This window comes from Aedes aegypti, chromosome 2, assembly GCF_002204515.2.
Source record: "Aedes aegypti strain LVP_AGWG chromosome 2, AaegL5.0 Primary Assembly, whole genome shotgun sequence".
In the NCBI taxonomy this organism is placed as follows: Eukaryota; Metazoa; Arthropoda; class Insecta; order Diptera; family Culicidae; genus Aedes; species Aedes aegypti.
In genome coordinates this window covers 194,488,417-194,513,208 of record NC_035108.1, presented here as the reverse complement: position 1 = coordinate 194,513,208, position 24,792 = coordinate 194,488,417, and the positions used below count along the sequence as shown (strand labels likewise).

The 24,792-nt window shown below is 36.1% G+C and overlaps 1 protein-coding gene across 1 annotated transcript; it reads right to left on the bottom strand.

The window, feature by feature from the left end:
- Window positions 1-461: 461 nt before the first annotated feature.
- LOC5573001 (CTL-like protein 1) lies at window positions 462-23,812 on the bottom strand. Its single transcript, XM_001654278.2, has 5 exons — window positions 23,505-23,812; window positions 12,277-13,348; window positions 2,454-2,733; window positions 2,226-2,388; window positions 462-1,633 (listed from the first exon to the last, which is right to left on the bottom strand). The coding sequence occupies exons 1-5, from the start codon at window positions 23,610-23,612 to the stop codon at window positions 1,187-1,189; spliced, it is 2,070 nt and encodes a 689-aa protein (XP_001654328.1). The 5' UTR covers window positions 23,613-23,812; the 3' UTR covers window positions 462-1,186.
- Between the last annotated feature and the right edge of the window lie 980 nt (window positions 23,813-24,792).

The window sequence follows — 24,792 nt, the reverse complement described above, 5'->3', positions numbered from 1 at the left end:
AAAAATCAAGGGACGTTTCCAAATTTTAAAACTATCTTTCGTAGTTCATGGAGTTTTTACATGTGTCATTTGTATACTACAGATGATCAAGAGTTTAACCGATATTTCAAATCGTATAGCCGATAATTTATTATTTCTTTCTCATAAAATCATGACCACAGAAAACGTCATTGTCACATTTCACAAATGTTCCAAGATAAACGAATTCTTCAACAATTTTATACCAGGCCTCCCTCTATCTCTACCAGCAACCATGTACTTCGTTCTGGTAGAATTCATGGTCAACACTTCGTTTAGTCCCTCAATCGAAACCATCGTAAAACAAGGACGTGGTGCTGAAAGATGGAAGGAGAGGACACCGAAAAATGAAAAAATAGACAGGTTGATGTGACGTTAATAGCTTGAAACTGTTACGAGTTCCAGAAAGGTTTTTCTCTAAACTAGCTGACACACGACAAGCATTTGGCGTTACTATAATATTCGATTTTTATTCTTACATCCATACAAGTATAATAAGTAAATATTAAAACTTAGCAATACATCTTATAAACTTATAACTCCATATCATAATCTGAACCGGGCTCGTTAAACATTCAATACGGTGGAATAAAATCTGTAAAAATAAACTCTTTCAACAATGGATTATCAAAACTGGAGCAACTATTATATGGGTGATACGGAAGGTTCAGTGTAACTTGATGCGTTTATGAAGGGCAAACAATTAAAAGTTTGTTTTTAAATAGTTTAATTAATTACTTATCCAAAACGGGACAGATGTATACAATAAATATTATATAAATATAAATATGCAAATTTTTTCAGATGCAAAAATATGTTTGAGCCCATTTTCTGAACATGTGATGCATTAGAGTGCGCATTCATTAACAATATCTTGGATGGATCGTGTTCTAACAGAGAACAATACATTATCGTTTCAAGTGACTTGTACATCGTCAAAAGGATCAATTATTCCTTTTCTAAGTATTTTTTTAATATATTATAATTTGCTTCGATAGATTGTTTGATGAAGCGATGAGATAGTTGTTTTAAAGCACAATTAGTCGTTGAACTTCTGTCTTTGCTAGAGGAGACATTCACATTTAGGCTTAAATATTAACTTTTCTGCGTTTTGTGGGTTTAGTGTTTCCTAATAGGAAATTCCTATCGTGATTATCAGTTGGTCATTTCAAACGGCACCCTTGTCGTCAATTTCAGTCATTTGCAAACTTTGTACAGAGAACGGCTGCTTTGTAATCGGGGTCAATTCAACCACCTGCATCGGTGCTTCCACGGCATCCTGTTCCGGGCTTTCGCCCAACAGGTGAGCCAAGTTGCTTTGCTTCCAGCGACCGGAGTTTCCGTTGATGGTGCGATCTTCGCAAACACACAGGAACAGTGTGTCCACAACCATTTCATACAGCGACAGCACAATGTGAGCGACGAAAAACGAGAATAGCGTGATGATGATTACGGGCGCCATGTAGAAGTGAACATCCGGATTATCACGAAGCATTAGAATGCTGATCAATCCGCAGAGAGCGGCCACGGCTAATTTTCCTAGGAACAGTACCAAATCGCCGATTCCATTGATTGTGGCTACTTGCAGAGCATTGGTAACCAGTGCATTCCAAGCCTGGAAAAGTACATATAAATGAATTAGTTAGATTAGTTATTGTACAACATTGTTATGAAAGCCCAAAATGTTACGTAGGTCACTCCAATGTGGGGTAGAATCCATTCCCCGATTTTAATGGAACAAGTTCCACGTAGGTAGTGCTTTTTTCAAGCTTCAATGATTGTAACGTTGTAATTGTATTGTATTTACATTAAATAAAATAGAAAAACTTTCGAATGAGGTATAAAAAATGAAACTCCGTTATTTTTCGGCGATTTTTCATTCAGAAGTTTTACTTTACTGACATGATAAACAATCCTCGAATAACCTATAGCAATAGTGGCCCCAGGTTTAGGGCTTGTTGAGATGGATTTTACCATGCACTGCTATCCTCCCGATATAATCAGAGATGTAGCAGAAGACGATAAACATACCCTCACGTTGCGGATCATGATTGTTACAGAGAGCGATAAGTAAGAGATACTCCCAATTTGCTCATAATTCAACCCCTGTTTTCAGTTTTTTCAAACTAAATAATATCAAATGCGAGGATTTTTTGTCTACACCAACTTGAGCAAAACAATTAAGAAATAATGAAAAAGTCACTCACAATTTTGGCTGCTGGGCAAAAGTTGACACTCTCAATCGCAATGACCGTATAGGCGTTATGGTTCAAATAGCGAATGAATTTCTCCAGTAACCAAAAACTGCAAATGCAACACTTCAAGCAACAGCTGGCGCATTCCGAACCTTCTTGTTGGTGTCGTTTCAACCTGAAAAGTAAAGGAAGATTAAATCAAATCGAGAATTCTGACAATAGCACACGTGTTCAACTTACTTGGCATACAGATAGGTGAGGATCAGCCGAGGTATCTTGAACAGCGTGATAATGAACGAACCCTTCGCAACCGATCCGAGATGGTACTTTACGAGTTTGGCGATGGCGTTGAGCACAGGAGTGTCGGTCGGTTTGCGGAAATACCAGTAGGCAACGGCACCCGAGATGACCAACTGTTGGCAGGCAAAGATGAACTCGGACGTCCACACCAACCCAATGATGTAGATCCAGAGCATGTGGCGCAGGAAGTCGGCCTCGGGGTATTCGACCAAGTCGAATGCTACAATCGAGAAATATATTGATTTCGTCTCACAAGCAACGGACAGTTACGGACAAAAAATAAAACCACATAAGCGTAAAAACTATAACGTTTTTGTTACCGATCTTGTACGAATCATGGGATGAAAAAATGTGGGAGGTATTACTAAAAGAAAACCCAAAGTAATCATTGATGAAACTTTTAGCATAAGCAAAACCATTGATGACCTATGATTCGTAGCTACTTATCCGTGAATAATCAAAAGTGTACAGGAAATCAGCAGATGCAGCTTGGAAGTAGCATACCATCTTAATGTACAATTTCGAGAGCTTCAAACTTAGTAATGTCAATAACAGCGCCGGCCGTATAGGTGATCAGGGAAGGGAATATTTGTGTGACGTCCATTCTAATCTAATCTAATCTGAGTGTTTGCACAGCCAATATTGAATAGCATCCTATAAATACCAGAATTTCTTCTAGTATTTTCTTGTCAATATTAATACTTGCAACACATCGGGAATATGGTACAAACATAAAAAAATGCAGGCCCATCGTGCAGACTTGGGTTTGAAGGTAATTGGAAAATTCACAGCGATCAGATTATACACGAATAAATAACGTGATACAACTTTACGAAGGAAAAAAAGGAGGCAACCGTTTCATTAGGGGTGAGATAGGTCAAATCGTTGGAAGTGGTGTTTCTATGAAAGTTAATGCACACTCCACAGGGTGTCCATTCAAAATCAGTTTTCCAATTCCCGGATTTTTCCCGGATGCCTAAAAATTTGAAACCGAACTACATCAAGGTCCTTCGACTTGATATTTTTCCGACCTTTGTTAGTAAGTGCTGATATTTGATTTGACTTTCAAAATATCCGTTTTCAATTTCAAAAGAATTTTTCACCAGTTTTTATACTTTTTAGTAATATTAGATCTTTTTTTTTCTTACACAAAGATTGTCAAATACTGTAAAAATAGCAATACCATTGCAGTTACATTTTAAATTAAATAGAATAAAGGATATAATAGGTATTGAAATCTAATATAATCATATTATCAGGGTTTTGTAAATTCTGCAAGTGTTTGCTCCTGCATGTTGAGTAATACAGAATTACGCAAATCATTTACCACTTTTTCGTTTTGTTTTCATATGTTAAAATTTGGAGGACTTGATCTAAGTTATTTGTGAATTGTTTAAATATTTTTAAAATGTTTGGGATCAAAATAATATTGGTTTGAATTCCGCTGGAGCATTGGTCAAACTGATATCAAAGGTTTATTGTAAAATTCAAAAAACCAACAATGAAGATGTTTTCAACAAACTTAAAAAATGTCAGAACTAAGAACTGCTACTTAAACTAGTTTTGTATCGAGTCTTCGACGTTTTTTTAAATCGATTTAAATTTTTGATTAAAAAGTTCCTTAAAATTTTAGGATCCGGTGAAAAAAAAGGATTTGGCATGGCGGAAATAACCTCCCAAGCAATCAAAAGTTAAACTTGGTCCGGACTAAGTTTTTGGAACTTTTTTGCTGATTCAATCGTTTATGATGAACTCGTTTTGAACTTTAGTATTAAGTTCAATAAAAGCACTAAGCAAACATATAATGAACTTTAGTTCGATGTGGACGTACAAAGTATGTTCAAATGGTAACTTTGAAGCAACTTGGTAAGGATAAAGTTGAACTGGTTTCAAACTTCGTACAGTTAGTTAAGATCAAGTAATAACCGTACCGGTTTGGAATTTCTTTTGGACTAACGTAAAAAAAGTAAACAGGAAAATTAAACAGAGCAGAAGAAAAAAAAACTTTCAAACATCTTTATATGAGTAATTTGATGCACTGCACAGCTTCCATTGTATTACATAACACACTAAAATTCCTATTCAAATAAATGCAGGAAGAAATGAAAATTCCTAAATAGCTAATTCAAAACAAACTAAGGAATGTCATTTGATTCAAGTTTACAAAAAGTATAAATAATGCTTATACCTTCAAGTTTATATCGAGTTCTATCTTCACTTCTTGGAGATTTCAATGTTCCGATAATGTTCTATCTCTAATGTGTAAAAGCACAAATAGACGTAATCAGCATATTGAGTGAAATCATAAGGATTTGCTCAACGCATTGATGGAGCAATGGTATGTACTCAAGATACAATGAAGAGGATCCGTGTTCGAAACTGATGAAGAACATTAAATCTAACTAAAAATAAAATAGTGACGGGTGTTTCCTTTAAGAAAATCCAGTAGTAATAATAAATTACAATAATAGGAGGAAAAATGCAACAGTTGCTTTATAACTTTTGTGTAATATGTTTAAGTTTGTTATTGAGTTTTATAGCATTCTATCAAGCGACAGAAAAGAACTAGTAGTGAACTCAAGTTCGATTGGTAATTTAAAAAGTAAGCTGAATAGCACGCTATTAACTTATGATCAACTAATTAAGCCTAATTGGGCTGTTTTATTCGAAATATCTCTTTGCATTATTGCAGAAAACTAATGTTCTTGTCGTAACATGTTTTCGTGCTGTAGGAAAAAAAAATAACGAACTTCATGAACAACAAATATTACAGATTTATTTAGTTTGGCGAAGTTAATAGCGAAATAGATCTATCTATACCACGAGGTTCGATGAAGAGAATCCGCTCATGGCAGTTTAATTCTTATGACGGAACAGTGTCGATTTAATTGTTCTTCTATGAAGCTTACTAAAAAAAATTGACGCCGAACAGAAACTCTTAATAAATTGGTCCTGACTTTTAGTAGTAAAACCACTCCATAAAACATTTTTTTAGATCAGCTTTCCACTAAGCGCTTAAATTCTACTGAGAATAAAACAAAATCTTTTATAATTCCTGCTTGTAGTGTTATAAGCTATCCACTACTTAGCATTCAAGTTATTTTCCAAAGCACCTTCAATAACCTGGTCAATTATCGCATAGATTCCCGTTACAAATACTGTAATAATCTCATCAAGAATATGCCATGAATCTTAATGGAAATCTATCAAGCATCTCTCCTAGAAGCTTGTCGGGAATCACTATGAGTCCTTCTACAAATTTTTCAAGTACACGGGAAAAAATTCTGTGGTAAAAATAACTATTTTAGCTGACTACGCCCATTCTTGAAACTACCATGTAAATTCAGACCAATTTACTATGTTTACGGTACACCCCACCGTATTGCTGGTACATTTGACCGAAATAATTTACAACAATCTGATTCCAACTACAGACATGGTAAAATCAAGCGCATTTCTGGTCTGCTGAAAATTGCCGGTGCGAGTGCTTAAGTCAACCCCCTAAAATGGTAGTTTTTACCGCACAATTTTTTTGCGTGTATCTAAATGATGTTTCACAAGATCTCCTTTGAATTTGCTCAATATCTTGACGCCAGAAATCTTTACATCATCTCAAAAGAAATCGGTATAAATTGACACAAAAAAAAATGCCAAAAATTTCTTTGGGAACCCAATGATTTTCGTTAATTAGGATTACTAGAAACCATTTACTATCCCTCTAGCATCGCACCAAAAGTTAATCATAATGCGAAGTTTGAGTTGTAGTGTATCTTGTGGCAAAATTTTTCAGTTTTGTCTACAGTAGGTACCTACTTAAAATAGAAAACAATTGGTTCACTTATACATATTTTTCCCGGTGTGTTCTACAATTTCCCGGGTATTTCCCGTATTTTTCCCGGCTAAATGAAATTCCCGTGTTTTTCCCGCTTTTCCCGGATTTCCCGGATGGATGGACACCCTGACTCCATTATTGAGATCGTTTTCCTGGGATGGGACAAAGGTATTTCTTTATTAAAGCCTCGGCTGATGCGCCGTTTCTCGCTCTCTGAAACGGAAAGAAAATTGTCCCACTCACATTATATAGAAATTACTTTAGTAAGAAAAGATCATCAATCATCAACTTAAATCACTAGTTTTCGCTTTGCACCAATTCCTACTACCAACAAATCGAAACAACAGCAACATTGACAAAATCAATGCTCGTTTGTGCATTTACCAGCTTCAAAACTGAACAACTCACACACTATGATACTCTCTCGTATGATCAGTAGAATAACACAATTTTACATAGGTAGTTTAAAAAGTTAATAAAAAAGTTCAAGTTTCGAAAAAAAAAGGGGGAACCAAGCATACATTTCAAAAACTACAATTTTCCTCCTCAGCACAACACATACAAAACATATAATAATAAGTCCAATACAAATTATGTGAATTATTTAAGTTGATAAAAACTGTTCACTTGAATACTGCGCGGTGTCTATGAAAATAAAACAATTTTTCCTTAAAAACATCCACTTAATGAACCCCTAAGGCCAGAATCACCCTTTTAATTGAGTGTCGAAAACGTCGAAAAGGACATGTTTTTACTATAGGCATGGTTTCCCAACCGGTAGTCCGCGGACCCCTAGGGGGCGTGACGACTTTTTAGGGGGTCCGCGAAGCCATTGTGAATAAGTATATTATTTTCTCGATTGATGAAAGCACATGAAAAATTTCTTAGCTCTTTTTCATGGAAGCATTACAATTGAGATGCAAATTTATAAGTGTTTTAAAACCAATTTTGTTCATGTTTTTGCTATGCAAAAACTGATAGTATCGGAGATATCTATAGTAGATTTCTATCAATAATTTTTACAGATATCTGGCAAAGTTTCCGGAATGTGTTCGGCGAAATTTTCAATGATTTTGTTTCCTGATCCTTAGAAGCTCATTGTAAAACTTGGTCAAATACTCATAGCAACATCATAGAAATACCTAACAGTATTATTAGAATACTTCTTGACGCAATCTTTCCGGATAAATAGTAGAATCTTTCAAATCTTTTGAGGTGCCTGCCGAGTATAAGGTAAGTGTACCAGTTTTAATCATAGTGCTTTCTGATTACGTCAAACGTGAAAATTAGAAAATTTTCAAATTTTGAATGGATAAGTGTGGTTTAGTAACTGGAACATTTTATCTGTCTTTTGATACTTTCTGAGATCTCCGAAAGGTTTTTTATACACTGATATCATGCACATCCGTCCGCGGGTTGTTTGTTGAATTTCCTTCCAAGAGGGTCGCAGCTTCAATGGTTGGGAACCACTGTACTAGGGTGTAACCATTTTCCAACCAATTCACAACAAATTACATTTTTTTTGGGAACTTTATCAAAAAATATTTTTTTTCGAATGCCAAAGGAAGTTTGGATGTCCAAGCATTTATCTGGTAGACGGGTTAGAAATACCGAGCTATCATTTATAACATGTAAACTAAATGAAAGGATGGTAAATAGAAAGCTCTCACCGAAAATGTTGATATATCTGAACAGAATGGTACCATCATATCCGCAAGATGTGCACTAGGGTGCGGCTTATTTTTCGAATGTTCTCAAAACCGAAAATTCGTGTGTTCTTCTGAATTCAAATCACTTAAAATGGGAAACCTCAAATTTTGAGCCAAAAATATTGAGATTTAGAGGTGGCGCAAGCGATTTGAAGGTGAATTTTCAAGTTATGAAATATGACCATTAGTGAAGTCTTCATAACTTTGTTGCTTTTCAACCAATTTTGAAGCTTTTAGCATCATTCTCTTCAAAATTAAATTTAAGGAAAGTTTGTAGAATATCAAATTTGTCTAAAATGAAAACAAATCTTTGTTGAAAGTAGTTTTCTCCAATTGTTTTACTCTTTTTACTAAGAAATTACTTTTATTCGACCATAAGTTCATAGATAGTTAACCGATTCTGAATGTTTTTACGTATCGTTGAAATAATTTTAGACATTTTAAACGGTGGGCCTTCCTTAGCTGAGTGGTTAGAGTCCGCGACTACAAAGCAAAGCCATGCTGAAGGTGTCTGGGTTCGATTCCCGGTCGGTCCAGGATCTTTTCGTAATGGAAATTTCCTTGACTTCCCTGGGCATAGAGTATCATCGTACCTGCCACACGATATACGAATGCGAAAATGGCAACTTTGGCAAAGAAAGCTCTCAGCTAATAACTGTGGAAGCGCTCTTGGAACACTACGCTGAGTAGCCGGCTCTGTCCCAGTGGGGACGTTAATGCCAAGAAGAAGAAGAAGAAACTGTGGGAACAACACATTAATTAAAAAATAGTTTTGACTTAGTTATTTAACAAAAACTGCAGAAAAACATGAATTTTCAACGAAATTATAATATTTTTCAATTTTTTGCCAGTTGAACGTTATAACTTAAGCTAAAACGGGGTTTTCTCATTTGTTAAACCTTTATACTGGTCTTGAAAGCAATTTTTCATAATTTTTTTAACAACAATATCTTTGATTTTTTTGGAATATGTGCACTGTTCAACTCGTAGTTGAAACAAGATGCTTTAAAAACTTCAGTTAAACAGTAAAAATGTAATTCATGGCAAAAAAATCCAAACTTGAAAAAAAAATTTATTTTTTCATTAAAAATGACGTTTTTGTAGTTTTTGTTAAAACACTAAGTCTAATATATATTCAATTTAATATGCTGTATACACAGTTCGAAAACGACTAAATAAGTTTCGAAAGAATGTAAAAAGATCTGGAATCGGATGAGTGTTCATAAAGTTATGGTCAAACAAAGATGATTTATTTCGGTAACTAAGACTAGTTTTCATTTTAGACAAATTTGATATTCTACCAACTTTTTTTTTTAGTTTTGAAGAGAATGATGCAAAGAGTTTTAAAATTGGTTGGAAAATATCAAAGTTATGAAGACTTCACTGAAGGTCATATTTTATAACTTGAAAATTCACCTTCAAATCGCTTGCGCCACCTCGAAATCTCAATATTTGAGGTTTCCCATTTTATGTGATTTGAATTCGGAAGAGCACACGAATTTTTGGTTTTCAAAACTTTCGGAAAATAAGCCACATCCTAGTGTACACGTTTTTTCACAATTACCCTATCAAAAGAACGATTTTCTAAATCATGTTCTACGATTTTGACGTAATGACGAGTGCAATCAATGCAAACAATTTTTTTTACAATAAAGCAACAAGTTGTCAATCGTTGGCGTTGCATTCAGGTCGAGTGAACTTTAAGAGTATTATTTTAAGTGAAAAAAATTGACGGCCTTCTTGGATTTTGACGCCATCTTGGTTTTAAGTAGTAGAATAAGTTTTTCACCTTGTCAGCACATGCTTCTTTATCCTGGCGTTACGTCTTTATTGGAACAGAGCCTGGTTTTAAGCTTAATAACTTAGCTTTCTCTATACGATGCTACAAAGTTTGCCAAGTAGTCCAAGGGAAATATGAGACATATCACGCGAAAAAAACCTATTATTTATCAAGAATAGGGATTTTTCGCAAACTTTTTAGATAGATGGCATACGATGGGTCCACCAATCTGAGAAAACCGAAAGGACCGCCTAGCATACTAACGATCAGTGGCATAAAATTGGAATTGTAACGATGTGTGCCGATGGCCTGATTTCAGCGAGAATTGCTCCTCTGCATCTTCATGGTTCTCACAGGGAGGAGTACTGTTAGTGGGAGGGATCAGGATTCATCTTGGTATGTAGCCTCAATTTAAAAAGTTATCAGTGCGTCGGCATTTTTCAAGTCGAACTATTCAAAGGTTATTTTTAATAATGGCGACTAAATAAAATAATAGATGCGTGTGTCTTGTTTTTTTTAAAATGAAATCAGGAATAATGGCTTTTTTATGGAGGTGATTTTAGCACGGCTAGCTTATCATCATAGGAAAAATGGCTTATGCCGATGCTTATAGTGACGAACCGTCCAAAATTTGTTTAACGATAAATTGAATGTAACATTTCTACGTTAGTTGTACTAGCACAAGTATGGAACGAGCTCACCAGTTGGTAATGCATCCTCGACTGAAATCACAATCTCGATATCAACACGAAAGAGCTGAGATAATAAATCATTCCGATGACGCTATTAGGCTTGAGCCTTAGTGATCTCTGATGAAACTTTAATAGAATTTCCTGATGAACTCCTGCAAGGTTGTACGTGAAAGGACTCCTGGACTTTTGAGAGAGTCTTAGAAATTGAATTGCATTTGAATGTATTGATTAAAAAAACAATGAATCGATACCCTGGATAATATCCTGCAAGATTTTCTGAAAGAATTCCTTAACAAAATCGAAAGGAATCTCTGAAAAAGTTTGTAAAGGAATGATCGGCATGATGGAATGATGGCATGATTGCTATAGTATATACAACAGTGAAATCTTGAATTAATTTTAAAGAATCTACCGAGATTTTACTTGAGAAAACTTCATTTGTATTCCCTGGATAAAATGCTGTAGAAATTCCTAGCGAAATTTCTAGTAGAACTTGGTAAGGCATCCCTGGTCTTTGGTCTCTGGTTTGAGGAATACTTGGAAGAGTTCCTTATAGATTTCCTGAATGAAAATGAAATGAAAATAAATTGTATATAACAGAGCGAAAGATTGTTAGCTAGTCAACTATTACTCCGTAAGAAGTTTACCTTATATTTGGGATCTAATTCATAATTCCCTTTTTCATAAATTTAAGAAACAAAAAACGAACAGCAACGAAATCGGAGCCTAAACAACAAAACTTTCGGTCTTTGGAGGCCGTTTAAAAAGTGCTGTAAACATTATGCATTTGAGGCAAATGAGCGCACAAGAAGCAGCCTCAAGATATGATGTACAGTAGACCGTCCCTTATTTTTCAAAAAGGTGAAATGTTATAAGTTCGTCATTGTAAAGTGCTCGTTTTGATAAGAAAAAAAACAGGTAAAAATTTGAAGTCCGTACGTGGACGCTAAGTGGTCCCCCAACGGCCCTGAAGGTATTAGGCATAGATGACCCCGTGCGCGAATCGGACTTCAAATTTGTACTTAATTTTTTTCTTACCAAAACGAGCATTTTACGATGACGCACTTATAACATTTCGCATTTTCGAAAAATAAGGGACAGCCTAATGTACAGTCATCTCTTCATAACTCGATAATGAAGGGATATGGAGTTAGGGCGATATCGAGTTACAGAACACTAAACCAGTGCAAATGCGATTCAAATGACCATCGAGGTAGCCATGAACACCAAATTCACTAAGATTCTTAACTCGATATTGCGATACGGAGTATCGAGTAAGGAAGAGTAGACTGTACCTAAGAGCACACTTCAAGACCACATAAAAAGGTGCAAATATTGAACCCACAAGGCATGCGCTGAAATACGAAGCATCTCTTGGCCTTTCTGTGTTTTTGGTGCAATCTTTGATGGTGCAAATCATAGTGCCCATAGAGGACACATTTCAGTGCATACGATTTTTGGTACATAATGTAACCCACCATAGAAATGAAATGTAAAGGTTTATTTCGTTTAGCATGTTATTTTTTACTTAAAATATTGCTAATATTTTGGACTGTACAAAACTAAACGGTAAAACAAATGTAGATTTTGAAATACCACCAAAAAACAAAAAGTGTCCGGGCATAGAGGACTTCCCCCTATGGAATGATAAGAACATAACAAAAACTTTTTACGCTTACATACGAGTTATACTTTTTACGCTGAAGTGGTCTTATCGTTTTATCCAAAACCGTATATGCAATCTACTTACATTTGTACGTATTGTTGTTGACGGACATGTCGGGTTTGATGGCGGCTTCAGTCTTATTAGGGTTCTCCTTGAGTTGCGTGAAGGGTAAAAGGGGCTTCACATTGGGATAATTGGCAGTGGCCAAACACACTATAACCACCATCCAAAACGAAAGAAACACGGCCAAGGCAATAAACGCCAATACGGGGGGTCCAGCTAATCCAGGAATTTGCAGCATGCATTTACCAGCTTCTTCGAACAGGGCCGCCAATCCGCTCAGCTTTTCACGCAGATAGTAGATGACCACCAGCAAGATGATCATAATACAAGTGGCCAAAATTGCCAATACGTAGATCGTGGTTTCGTTGCGCACCAGCTCTTCCAGATAGGACAGCTTCGTGTCGGTGTCAATTGAGTGCTTCTGCTTATAATAAGACCACCACAAAACTGCGGTGATTCCAATGCTGGCAACAGCGACGAAAATACAAATCAACCACGAAATGATGGCCGTTAGCCAGTGTAGCATCATTATCAGTATGATAGAGAAAATTAAACTCAATCCAACGAGCAGCAAAACCGTTGGCCACGTTTTGTAGATGTCACTGAAAACCTGCTGAGCTGCCCCAAAGGAATTCACCAATGCGTACATGTCCTTCACCACCTTGGTAGGCGCATTTTTACCCGAGGGGATACATCGGTGAAGCACCGAGCTAGATTCATAAACCGGGAACTTAGGACATGGTCCAGCAAACGCAAAGTATTTCGGTCCGCTCGCATCCGGGGCCGTTAGTAAGCTCATGTTAAAATCGTATCGACAATACTTTGTGTCACGTTCCTCGTAGTAACGATACAATTCCATAGCATTGCCAATCTCTTTCTTGGGGCACTCCTTTACGCAGATCTTGAGGGTCTGTCGTAGCTCTTTTATGTCCAAGAAGAACACATACGGTTTGTCTTTGGTGTTCATGCCGGACAGAGGAAAGTGAGAGAACTTTTCGTTACTCGACACGCCGCATGTGTTCCCGAAAGAATCATAGCCATTTATGACACGCAGTGGATTGCCATATACGAACGAAAATACTGCGATGACGAGCTGTTGTTGTAGATGGAGAAACAGACAAGCGTTAATTAATACAAGTGAGTGGAGGAAGCGCGAAAAAAATGTGACTTGTTAGTAATTCGCATTAGTTCATTTATATGCTAAAGCTATGCCGGGAGGCTGATACGTGAGCTTGGTATGCGTCACTCGTGAGTCACATATTACTGAAGACAATTATAAATTGAGATCGTCACGATTAGTACGTACATAAAAGATAAGAGTAGATTTGCTCTGAAGCTGCTTGAATACACAAAATGAAGAGTGCAAATGAAATGTGATAAGAATACAAATTTGCATCCGATCAACTCGACGTGTTTGGTGCATTTGTTCATTGAACTATAAGAAATAAATGCACCGATAAACACCATCACTGCCCATAATCGCATAACAGTCCCATGTCGATTTTTGACCGATTTGCGTTTTTTACATAAATCAACTCAACATCGCCAGAAGATCGATAAAAACTGCTAAAAAAGTAGCCTTTGTTCCTAACTTGTACAAAAACAAACCCCACTTGTGTTGTCCCATCTTGAAAATATTCGCATAACAGTCACATCAAAGTCCGTATAGTGGTCGGGCTCAGAATGGGTACCACTTCTAGTACTACATACGGTCTCTCGGTACTACTAGTTGTTCACTTATGTGTAACGAAGTAAAGGGAAACCAATTATACAGTGAAACCTCCATGAGTCGATGTTCTATGTCTTACACTCAAAAAAATCCAAACGTTATTGCTACGTGAAAAATCACGTAGATCATTCCAAATTCATTTTACCTCCACTTCACCTGACTAAGATAAAGATCACTAAACCATTCATAACCACCAACTAGTGACTCGGTAATGTTTACTGAGGTTACCTATCGCGCTCACGTGGAATTCACGTAGGTGCCTGAGTTCATTTTGACATTTGTATAGTGTACGTACATTCGGTGTTGGGCTCAAATCCTAAGATGGCGCTTGATTTTTGAAGAACTTCAGAAGCTGCTGCTGCTTTAAACACTGTGTAAGATTGATTTCAAGGTAAATATGCTTTGAATGCCGAAGAATCCCTGCTTTACTTCATATTTTATTCGTGATTTATAACCTCTATCAATAATAGCACGCGAAGGCTACAACAAGGCAGACCTAACTCACAAAATTGGGGAAACATTTGAATCCTGTGAATGCTCAGATTGACAATAAAAATATCACAATCTTTTAAGTTTGTTTACATTGGGAATTAATTTTCTTCCAAAGCCTATTAGAAATAAGATTGATCTTTATTACAGTTAAATTTAATGCAAAACCATCTAGGTCCTATTGAAACGCTTCGTAAAGGCTACCGGAAAATCCACGTAGCTCTTACGTTTAGCGACGGTGGAATGGACGAAGTTCAAAAATTCATGCGTTCATTCTGGGCTACCTATGATTAACGTAAGAGCTACGTGGAAAGTGCGATGGAAAAAAATCACGTATGTTTTCACGTAACAATGACGTTTGGATTATTTTGAGTGTAATATTGACTCATGGAACCATACTTAAACAAAATTTCATGGTAACTATGATGATTCGCTCAAACAGCATTCCAAAGAATTTCTGTTCCAAGACTCGATGTTTCCATGAGTCTATGGTCCCTTCATATATCGACTCATGGAGGTTTGACTGTATTTAATACACACTTGATTACGGCATTGTAAATGTTATGAATTCACGTTGTTTCGATAATATTTTTAAATTAGTGGATATCACACATAATTATATATTTTCAATTACGATACATTAAAGATTTTCATTTTAGATAAGGCTTATACAAATATTAATCTTCTTTTATGTCCGTACTTAACCATTTGGGTGGTACGAGGGGAATACAAATAAATGAGGAACAAAAACAAAAAAAAAAAAGTTCATTCTATATTTTGCATTTAAATTTTGTGGATTAGCTTGATTCGTCCTGAACCAGGTTGTTTTTGAACATCTCGAATCATTTCCATCGTATTTCATTTCCGCATTATCCAAAAGATGATCATCTGGGTCTTTCATGACTGGGACTCATGACTGTAAGCGCATTCCACATCATGACGTGTGTTTTGAGAAAGTATTCAATCCTATGTTTTTTTATGGACATACAGTATACTATCCGTAACTCGCTATTCCGTATCTCGATATAGAGTTATAGAACGTGTAGTAAATGTGGGTTTTCATGGATACCTCGATAGTCCCTTTAACCAAAGTTACCCTGATGTTGTGTTCTTTAATACGATATTTCTCTAACTCGATAGTCGCCTTAACATCGAGTTACGGAGAGTTGACTGTATTATACAGTGATACCTTCATGAGTCGATGTTCCATGACTCGATATCGACTCATGGAACCATACTAAAAACATAATTTCATGGTTACTATGATGGTCCCTAGAAGCAGCTTTCCAAAGAATTGCTGTTCCATGACTCGATATTTCCATGAGTCGATGGTTTCTTCAATATCGACTCATGGAGGTTTCACTGTAATAACTATTTTTTTACGGCCGAAGAACATAAATAGCAAATGAAACAACCAGTACTTCAATAACAATGAATGTTTTAGTAGCTGTCGAACGAGTCGATGAACATGATGGGACTGATATGCAAATACATTGGTATATTATATTGTATATAATCGCATAACAGTCTCGCTACGATTTTTCTGCATTTTAAGGCAAATTTTCAACTTGAATTCAAAAGAAAATTTATTAGGTTTGTTCGTGTACTCAACAAATAGTGATATGTAGAAATTTAACACATTTCAGGCCAAATAGAGACTCAAAATGGAATGAAATTGTTTTCACATTTCAATCGTCTTTTTCTCAGTTTGTCGTTTTCCAACATGGGACTGTTGTGCAAAGAGGGGCAGATCAGTATTATGAAATTAACCAGCCAAGGGCTGAAAATCTCAATAAAATAGAAAATAAATAGAAAAAAAGCATAAGTATTCGGCGTAATATTGAAGAAGCGTTGACATTTTTGGGACGGGTATTTTTGCCGATATCTTTAGTAGATTCTTGGTAAAATGCTAAGCATCATTTTTCCACCACAAAAAAATATTCAAACAGCGATAACTTTTATTCATCATTGGTTATATGGTTTTGAAGATATTTAGATGTTCTTTGGGGGACCGACATTCCCCATACAAAGAATCTTTGGGCGCCATTTTGTTTTTAGTCAATTTATCAAAAAACTAAAGTGTGGGCTATACAATGTCAGGTTATAAGGAGCTTGTCGGAAAAAAACATACAAATCAGTTGAGTTGTCTTCAAGAAATCTGAAAATTACAAAACGATGTTTTTAAAGTTTTTAAGATCTTCTTACGGCCTGATTTGTACCAGACACATACATGTTCATTACTCCAAAACCGGTTGCACCAATTGGCTTAATTTTTTCCCAACAAACTCTCATTGAAGTATTGTTTCGAACAGCGACTGACCGAACATGACAAAAAAATCTGTAGCTTGAGATATTGACGTAGGTTGTAGAAAAACGTCGGTGCCCCAGAATTTTCGGAATACCTCCGGGTCTAGATGACTTATGATCAATATCGACACAGTTTCTTAAAATAGAAAAGATTGTGTCTGGAACTGAAGAAGCAGAAAATAAAGGCGCAGTTTTTGACATCAAGTACACTGCTCACACTATTATGGGTCACCTTGTCACGATTATTAGTCACTGTGCTCCACACGCATTTCAAATGGAAATGACCCATAATAGTGGGTGACCCATGATAGTGTGACCACTGTACGAAGAGAGAAAAAAATATTGATGTTATCAATATTGTAAAAATCGTGGTCCATTAAAAAATATGGGCGGAATTAATACCACTAGGTATATCACTACAGAGGCAAAGGGACTCTTGTCAAAACACCACTGAAACACGAACTAGTACAGCTGCTTTAAGTGATACTACAAGGGGTACAGTTATCGTGAACGTAGGCCATATTTGAACAGGAAGTTCCAAATTCAAATATTTGTCAAATCGTCAAAATTCGTCCGATTTTGTTGAAACTTGAAGCTCTGTTATCTCAACTATTATAAAATTAGATAAAAATCAATAAAACATTTCTTATATTATTCTTAAATATTATTTTTTTATGGAACACATTATGTTCCTTAATTGACAAATCAATTCTTCAGTGTGCCTAATTTGACGCACTAAAAAATAATTGCTGAAGTTCAAAATATACAATAGTTTAGTATTGAATAGCTTATTTAACTAAAAAAACGCTATGAGTGAACTTAAAAGTTAGAACTTTTGGGTAAAGATTTGAATGACGTCATCCGGAAGTACTTTTTGCAATGTGTTATGTTAAAGTGTAGAAAGTAAAACCGGCGGTTGAGTTGAAACCTTAGTTTAATGTATTTTCGTCGTAAATTCAAACAATGGAAATGTTTAAAAACCACGTTGCGCTGGAACGGGTTGAAAACTGAAATGTTGTAAAAACTACGAAAAATAGGTTGAAAACTAGAACGAAAACGACCGGTTGCAATAATGGCCGTTTGAGAATATCCATAAATTATAACATGTAAAATAAATCCTTTTCACTCTCCATCTCGTTGTACACTGCTTTTTGTATGGGTCTCGATAACGATCGAGAACCATATATGGAGTCATCCATCAAGTAAGTCATGTTATTAGGAGGAAGTTCTACAAGATGTGGCGATCCACACAAATTTTTTGATGGTTCCATAAAAACAATGTTACGTATGGCAAATGTGCGGGGTTGTTATAGAAAAAGAAGTTTTTTTTTGTCAAGGACATCATCTATTGTACAAATTCTCCTAAACCAACACCTCGCCTCCTGACGTGATTTATTTATTGACCCCACGAAACATTAGGAAACATCCATAAACCGCGCTAAATTTTACCGTTTCCAACCCCTATCAGCCTTTGTCACATTTTCTGTATGGAAAGTGCGGAAATTTTGTATGAATCGTTACGTTTCCTATAACCCCCGCTCCCTAAAAACGTTACGTAATTTAACAAACTTTACATTTGATTACATAAAGCATTGGGTTGTTCTGCGGACGGATTTTTTTTAATGCAAGCACCATCAATATTTCTTTTCCTATTTTCGATCAAACATTTTGTTCAGCAAACATAAGGCACATTGTGTGCCTAACTTGACGCACAAGATTTTCATACAACAATATGTCTTAACCCTTATAAATAGAAAAATGTCGACGTTAATTCTTGAATAAAATAATATTACTGACTGTTATTGATGATATTTTTGTAAAACAGCACAATGTTTTCACGAAAATTGATTAACAATATTTAGCACATTCACTAAGGAATGAAAAAATTGACGCATTTGTCCGATGCATGTTCAAATAAATTTTATTGCAAAGAAGAACTGTGGGTTACCACTGTGTGATACATTTGATTTGGAAACTATTGTAAAAACAGTAAATAATTTTGTTTAATTTTTCTGTTCAAAATTGGTTAATTTGTTACCACATGATTTTATCAGAACAACCAATTTATTAAAAAAGCACAAAAAAACACACAATTTTAGTTATTTGTGATTAAAAATAAATACTATAGCTTTGTGTTGCAGGATAAGGTTCAATTTCATGATTGGAATGTGCATCAATGTGATGTGAATATAAATAGGAATAAAATGTATGAAAAATTATAATAATTGACGTTTTTGTTGAATGAGACAAATTTATATTTTTTTCTATGGTATTCAGCTGAAGCTTTACTTGTCAAGTCTGAACCCTCGGTTTGGCTTTTCCCCTCTACCAGGACCAATATTCAGACGGACTTGGTAATGGCGCCCACATGAACACTGTTTTTTTTATTAGTATTGTGACGTGGTGTTTTTTTTTAAAAGTACCCATATTCCCTTGCTTCTGAGAAACTTACGCCTTTGGTTTCCATCTAATGGGTTAATGGATTATGCCCTCCCATCGCGGCAAGGTCGCATAACCATGGGGAGGGAGTAGATAGTAGAATAGGATTCCATACTTATTACATCAATCCAAGAGTCAACTAACTATTTCAATAGTAGGTACTATCGATTAAAAATATTTTTTTTGCTATTGAAAAAAAAACAACTATAAAAGTTTAAACTGATTTAAAAAAAGATAGCTTTTGTACTACCGTAAGGACGCCATTCACCGCTCATTTAACAGCATTTCAACACATTAAATTCTAAGTAGATGAAAAAACCGAATTTAGTACTATACCATTAATTCCACTAGAGTTTGTATCCTTTGACAGATACGCGTTTTCGACCTCAACTGTAAGGACGTCTTCAGTGTCGTGTACTAGACTCGAGTCTAGTACACGACACTGAAGACGGCCTTACAGTTAAGGTCGAAATACGCGTATCTGTCAAAGGATACAAACTCTAGTGGAATTAAATGGTATAGTACTAAATTCGGTTTTTTCATCTACTTATATGTATTCTACTAAACAGCTCGAAGATTTATTAACATTAAATTCGGTCAAAAATCGGTTTTTCGATATTTTTCGCAACTTTTTGCGCTAGACGCAAGGTAAACCATTTGTTTTTGTAGGAAAGAAGTTGAAATGCGAGCAACGTATAATGGTACCGTATAAAATGTATGCCAATGATACATGTGTAGGGCGCCATTCACCGCTCATCCCAAGTATGAGTCTCTATATACACAACTAATTGGAACTAATTCACTTTCATTAGCTGGTTGTTACCTTTGTACTATAGTACAACAGCATATTAAATCGTGGCAGCTTAGAAGCATTTTTCGATCTGCCATAATAAAATCATTGCTCAACTCGTGTTTACCGCCTTAAACAGCCTAATTTTTTTTTATAAATAGTATCTTCTATATAAATAAAAATGGAGTGGTGTTTGTATGTCATGAAATGGCTTGAGAACGGGACCACCGATTTGCGTAATTCTTTCACTGTTGTACTCTTGAAGGGTTCCGACGTGTTCGTGTGATGAAAAAATTTAGGAAAATTCTCGGAAAATTTGGTAAAACGGGAGTGTACTATTATGTCGTTTTGTATGGGAGGTTCCATGACATTTTTCAACAGCCTACTTGATGGCAAGACGAAGTTTGCCGGGACCTCTAGTATAATATAAAATCATATGAATTTCATTCTGATATATTCCGTTCTGGTATACTAATACATGCTGATGACTTTTATTGCGAAAATTTGTTCAGATTTTTCAAAATAATTCAATGAGCGGTGAATGGAGCATGAGCGGTGAATGGCGTCCTTACAGTACATTACTTTATATAAAAACGCTTTTTTTCGTAATAAAATAATCAAAGTCAAAAGAAAGAAAGGCTTGAAGCGTGCCTGCCCAACCTTTTTGAATCGCGGGCCACATTTCAGCAATAATATAGCTTGGCGGGCCAAAACATTCCCAACATTTTTTTTAAATCACATTTTTTTTGGTCAAAATATTTATTTATTTATTTATTTTTTGAAGGAGTTGTATCTCAGTATTTAGTTCAGAAATCGTTTAAAATCCTGAACTAAATTTTATATTAGAATCGTGTGAAAGACGTTATAAGAATCCTACTCGGAATTTTGTCACAATTTCGCCAATCATTATTTAAGTATCATGCCTCGGGATGTGTATGAATCCTACCTGACATTTGGCATAATCCAAAGCTGTCTATACCCTGAGAATATCCATTCTAAAAACCTGTTATGAAATCTGCGATATATTCGTCCAGAAATGTATACAAAGTTAAGAATTTTGTCAGAAATCCTCACAAGGTTATGTGAAAACACTGCCCAGAATTTTGTTAAAAATTGGTTCATAAAATTCTGACAAATTCTGCTAATGATTTGGTGAGAATTTTGCCTAAGTTTTCTGTAAAATGAATGTGCAAGAATCAAGCCTTTGCTGTGATATTCTGCTCGACTAATTTAGCCTTTTCTCATCATATTTCATTTGAGATCGATTGAAGTTCAGTCTCTCCTATCAAATATTGAAGAAAGCCATGGCATAGTGTTGTTCAAATCCTAAAAAATGTTTAATTATTGCGTAATAATTTTAACGCTTAATAACTTCAAATCTATGGTACATAAAGTTGTAATGTCTGCATCAATATCGATTATTTCTCAGTACCAACATGGATTCATTCCTCACCGCTCGACAACTTCCAACCTCTTATGTTACACTAATGTACTGTTTCGTGAGATCGAACGGCGGAAGCAAGTAGACTCAATATACGTGGACTTCTCCAAGGCGTTTGACACTGTTCCGCATTTGTACGCTGTTGAAAAGCTGAGACATATGGGTTTTCCCGATTGGATATCTGACTGGATTTTGTCCTATCTCACTGATAGAAAAGCTTTCGTTAAAGTAAACTCTTCGCGATCCAGTACCTTCAGCATTCCTTCCGGTGTGCCAAAAGGCAGTGTATTGGGACCACTGATTTTTGTACTCTACATTAACGACCTGTGTCATCGATTTTCATCTGGGAGACTATGCTTTGCTGACGACCTCAAAATTTTCCGAGTGATCAACTCTACTCTCGACTGCGTTGCTTTACAAGACAACATTGACTCGCTTCTTCAATGGTGTATCGAAAACGGAATGACGCTCAATATTGGAAAGTGTAAAGTCATAACATTTTGCCGCAGCTTGTCTTCGATCAACTACACATACGCTATAAATGGAACAACTCTGGAGCGTGTTGGGTCAATTCGCGATCTAGGAGTGGTAATAGACTCAAAATTGCGCTTTAACGAGCATATTACAGTTATCACCGCCAAAGCCTTTTCAGTCCTTGGGTTTATCCGAAGAAATGCATCGCAGTTCACCGATGTGTACGCTTTAAAAGCTTTGTTCTGTGCCCTTGTGCGCAGTGTTTTAGAGTATGCTGCTCCTGTATGGGCTCCATACCACACATCCCTAATGATTCGGATAGAACGAGTACAAAAATCATTTACCCGTTTTGCTCTTCGCCGCCTACCTTGGAACGATCCAATCAACCTACCGGACTATCCCGCACGTTGTCAGCTAGTGGATCTGGAGCTACTTTCAAACAGAAGGCTAAAGCTTCAAAGACTACTTGTACACGATATCCTGACGAATAACATCGACTGTCCTGATCTTCTTTCCGAAGTGCAACTAAGCGTTCCCAATCGTAGACTGCGGCATACAACCCTCATCGCCATCCCTTTACATAGAACGAGTTACGGATATCATGACCCTTTTACCACTTGTTTGAGGAATTTTAACTCTGTTTGTGAAATGTTTGATTTTAATGTGTCAAAAGATTGTTTTAGAGCTAGGATTAAGAATATAGTTTAATTAATTAGTCTGTACGGTAGTATTACCGAAGACGTTTACACAATAATAATAATAATAATAAATTAGAGTGCTACCAAACTTTCTATTATTAGCAATAGCTAATTAATTAAGCGTGTAAAAAGTTCCAACAATGTTGTTGAAAATTCAGAAATTTTCAATGATAATTCTTGGTATGTTCTAACTTCAAATAAGTAGAGCAGTCTGCGGACCAGATACGAGAAGAATCTTCAAACTCTTCGCGGGCCGCATAAAATGACGTTGCGGCCGTACGTTGGGCAGCCCTCGTTTAAAGTTTTCAGAAACTCCATACGACCAAAGTGGTATACTAGAAACCTAAAAGCTCATTCCTTAAAAAATGGTTGCACCTATTTGGTTCATTGCGTTTTAAAAAATAATGGTAAATACTGCCGGTAGAGGAATTAAACACTATCGCACTAAAGAAGGCAATTCTAAAACCGCACAAGCTTGAAGGTATGAGTTTTCCGCCTAATTTTCTACGTTTTCTTCTACGAGATATCCATATGGGCCTCGGACTAATATTTGCCATTACCATTATTGCTTTGTTTTAAAAACAAAAACAAAGAGGTTACTAAAATTTGTTCCTTATCAAGATTTATCTTACGATTCGACAAGGCCTAATGGGAAGCGCCAATAACCCGGCAGGGGTGCCCTTGATGGGTCACCGCCTCGACCCAGTTGGCAAATCGATTCCCCAAGTACTAACCGAGTTTACTTTCCCGGGTGTGGTTAAAAATCGCAAGCCTCGAAGGAATCTGAGCGCTAATTAGATACTCTTTTATGACTCCTTTGGCGGGTGATCGAATTATACAATGGACTGTGGAGGTGTTAGGTATAGAAATATTGTTACTCACCAAAGCTATCCAAAACAGAATGTAAACGACGAGCCAGAAAATATCCGTGCATCCGCGAACGGCCGTCGGCTGATGCTGCTCGGAGGGTTTGCTCTCGAAGCACCCCATTTTTTGCACTATTTACTAATATCTACGGTGAAAAACAATCGCACTTGCACCAGAAATTTTAGAATTTTTTACATACAAAATTCCATCGAGATGACGCGATCGTTTCCTGCTGCTGCTGCCGAGCGTTTGCGGCCAACGAATAATGATGATGGTGGGTGATTGATGATGGCTTTGCTTTTCTATGCTTTGCGCTCTCGGCGAATCTGTTTTCGTTCGTCGTCTTCGTCGTTCCTCTCGTTCGGCTGGGATGTTGATTGTTTTGTTTGATATAGCGTCCGCGTCGGTTTTTTTCGGGTGCGATTTTTCATAATGGCGTGTATTTCCTATTTAAACCATTTTTTTTTAATTTGAACGATATGCAAATCAAAAATATTCTGATTGAAAGCGGTCAAAGCAACAAAGGTACCTGGTACTAAATTTTAGTAATTTATAACTAAAACTAAACGAAAACCCTAATTTTGTACTATACCATTTAATTCCGCTAGAGTTTTTATCCTTTGACAAATACGCGTATTTCTACCTCAACTGTAAGGTCGTCTTCAGTGTCATGTCATGACTGGACTTGTCGAGTCACACCTCGAAAACATATTATCAATTTATAACTATTTCCTATCTGATTCTCTTTCACTCTGCTGTAAATTGTTATGCTATTTTTAAATTAATATAAGTTGGAGCATCGCTAAGCTTGAACCTAATCGAACTGACAGTTAGTGTAAAAATTCACAGCAAAATGAAAAAGAGGCAGATACAAAACAGTCATTAATGCATGGACTTAAGTAAATTCAGTGGCTATTTTTATTTCTGAGAGTAAACACGACACTATCATAATACGCTTCCAATCGCAAAACGCAACATACTGTTAGCCATCTGTACTTTGGTAGCGCAACTAGTCAGATGATGAGAGATTCGATTTTTCACGCATCCATCACATGCCGCTGTGGGGAAAAATGTTTTATTTTCCTGATATAAGACGGTTCACAGTGAAACAGTTCGGCGGAAAAGGTAGGAATATCCATTCTCTATGTTCTACATACGTTTGTTTTTTGTATTATGGCACTACTTTCATAAAAATTGAGATCCGGCTGGTAGGAGCACTAGTTTGAGGTTGGAAAACCAGGATATGTGAGGTTAGTTTCATTGGAACTTTCGCCTGAGCGATTTTTGCGCTTGAATAAAACAC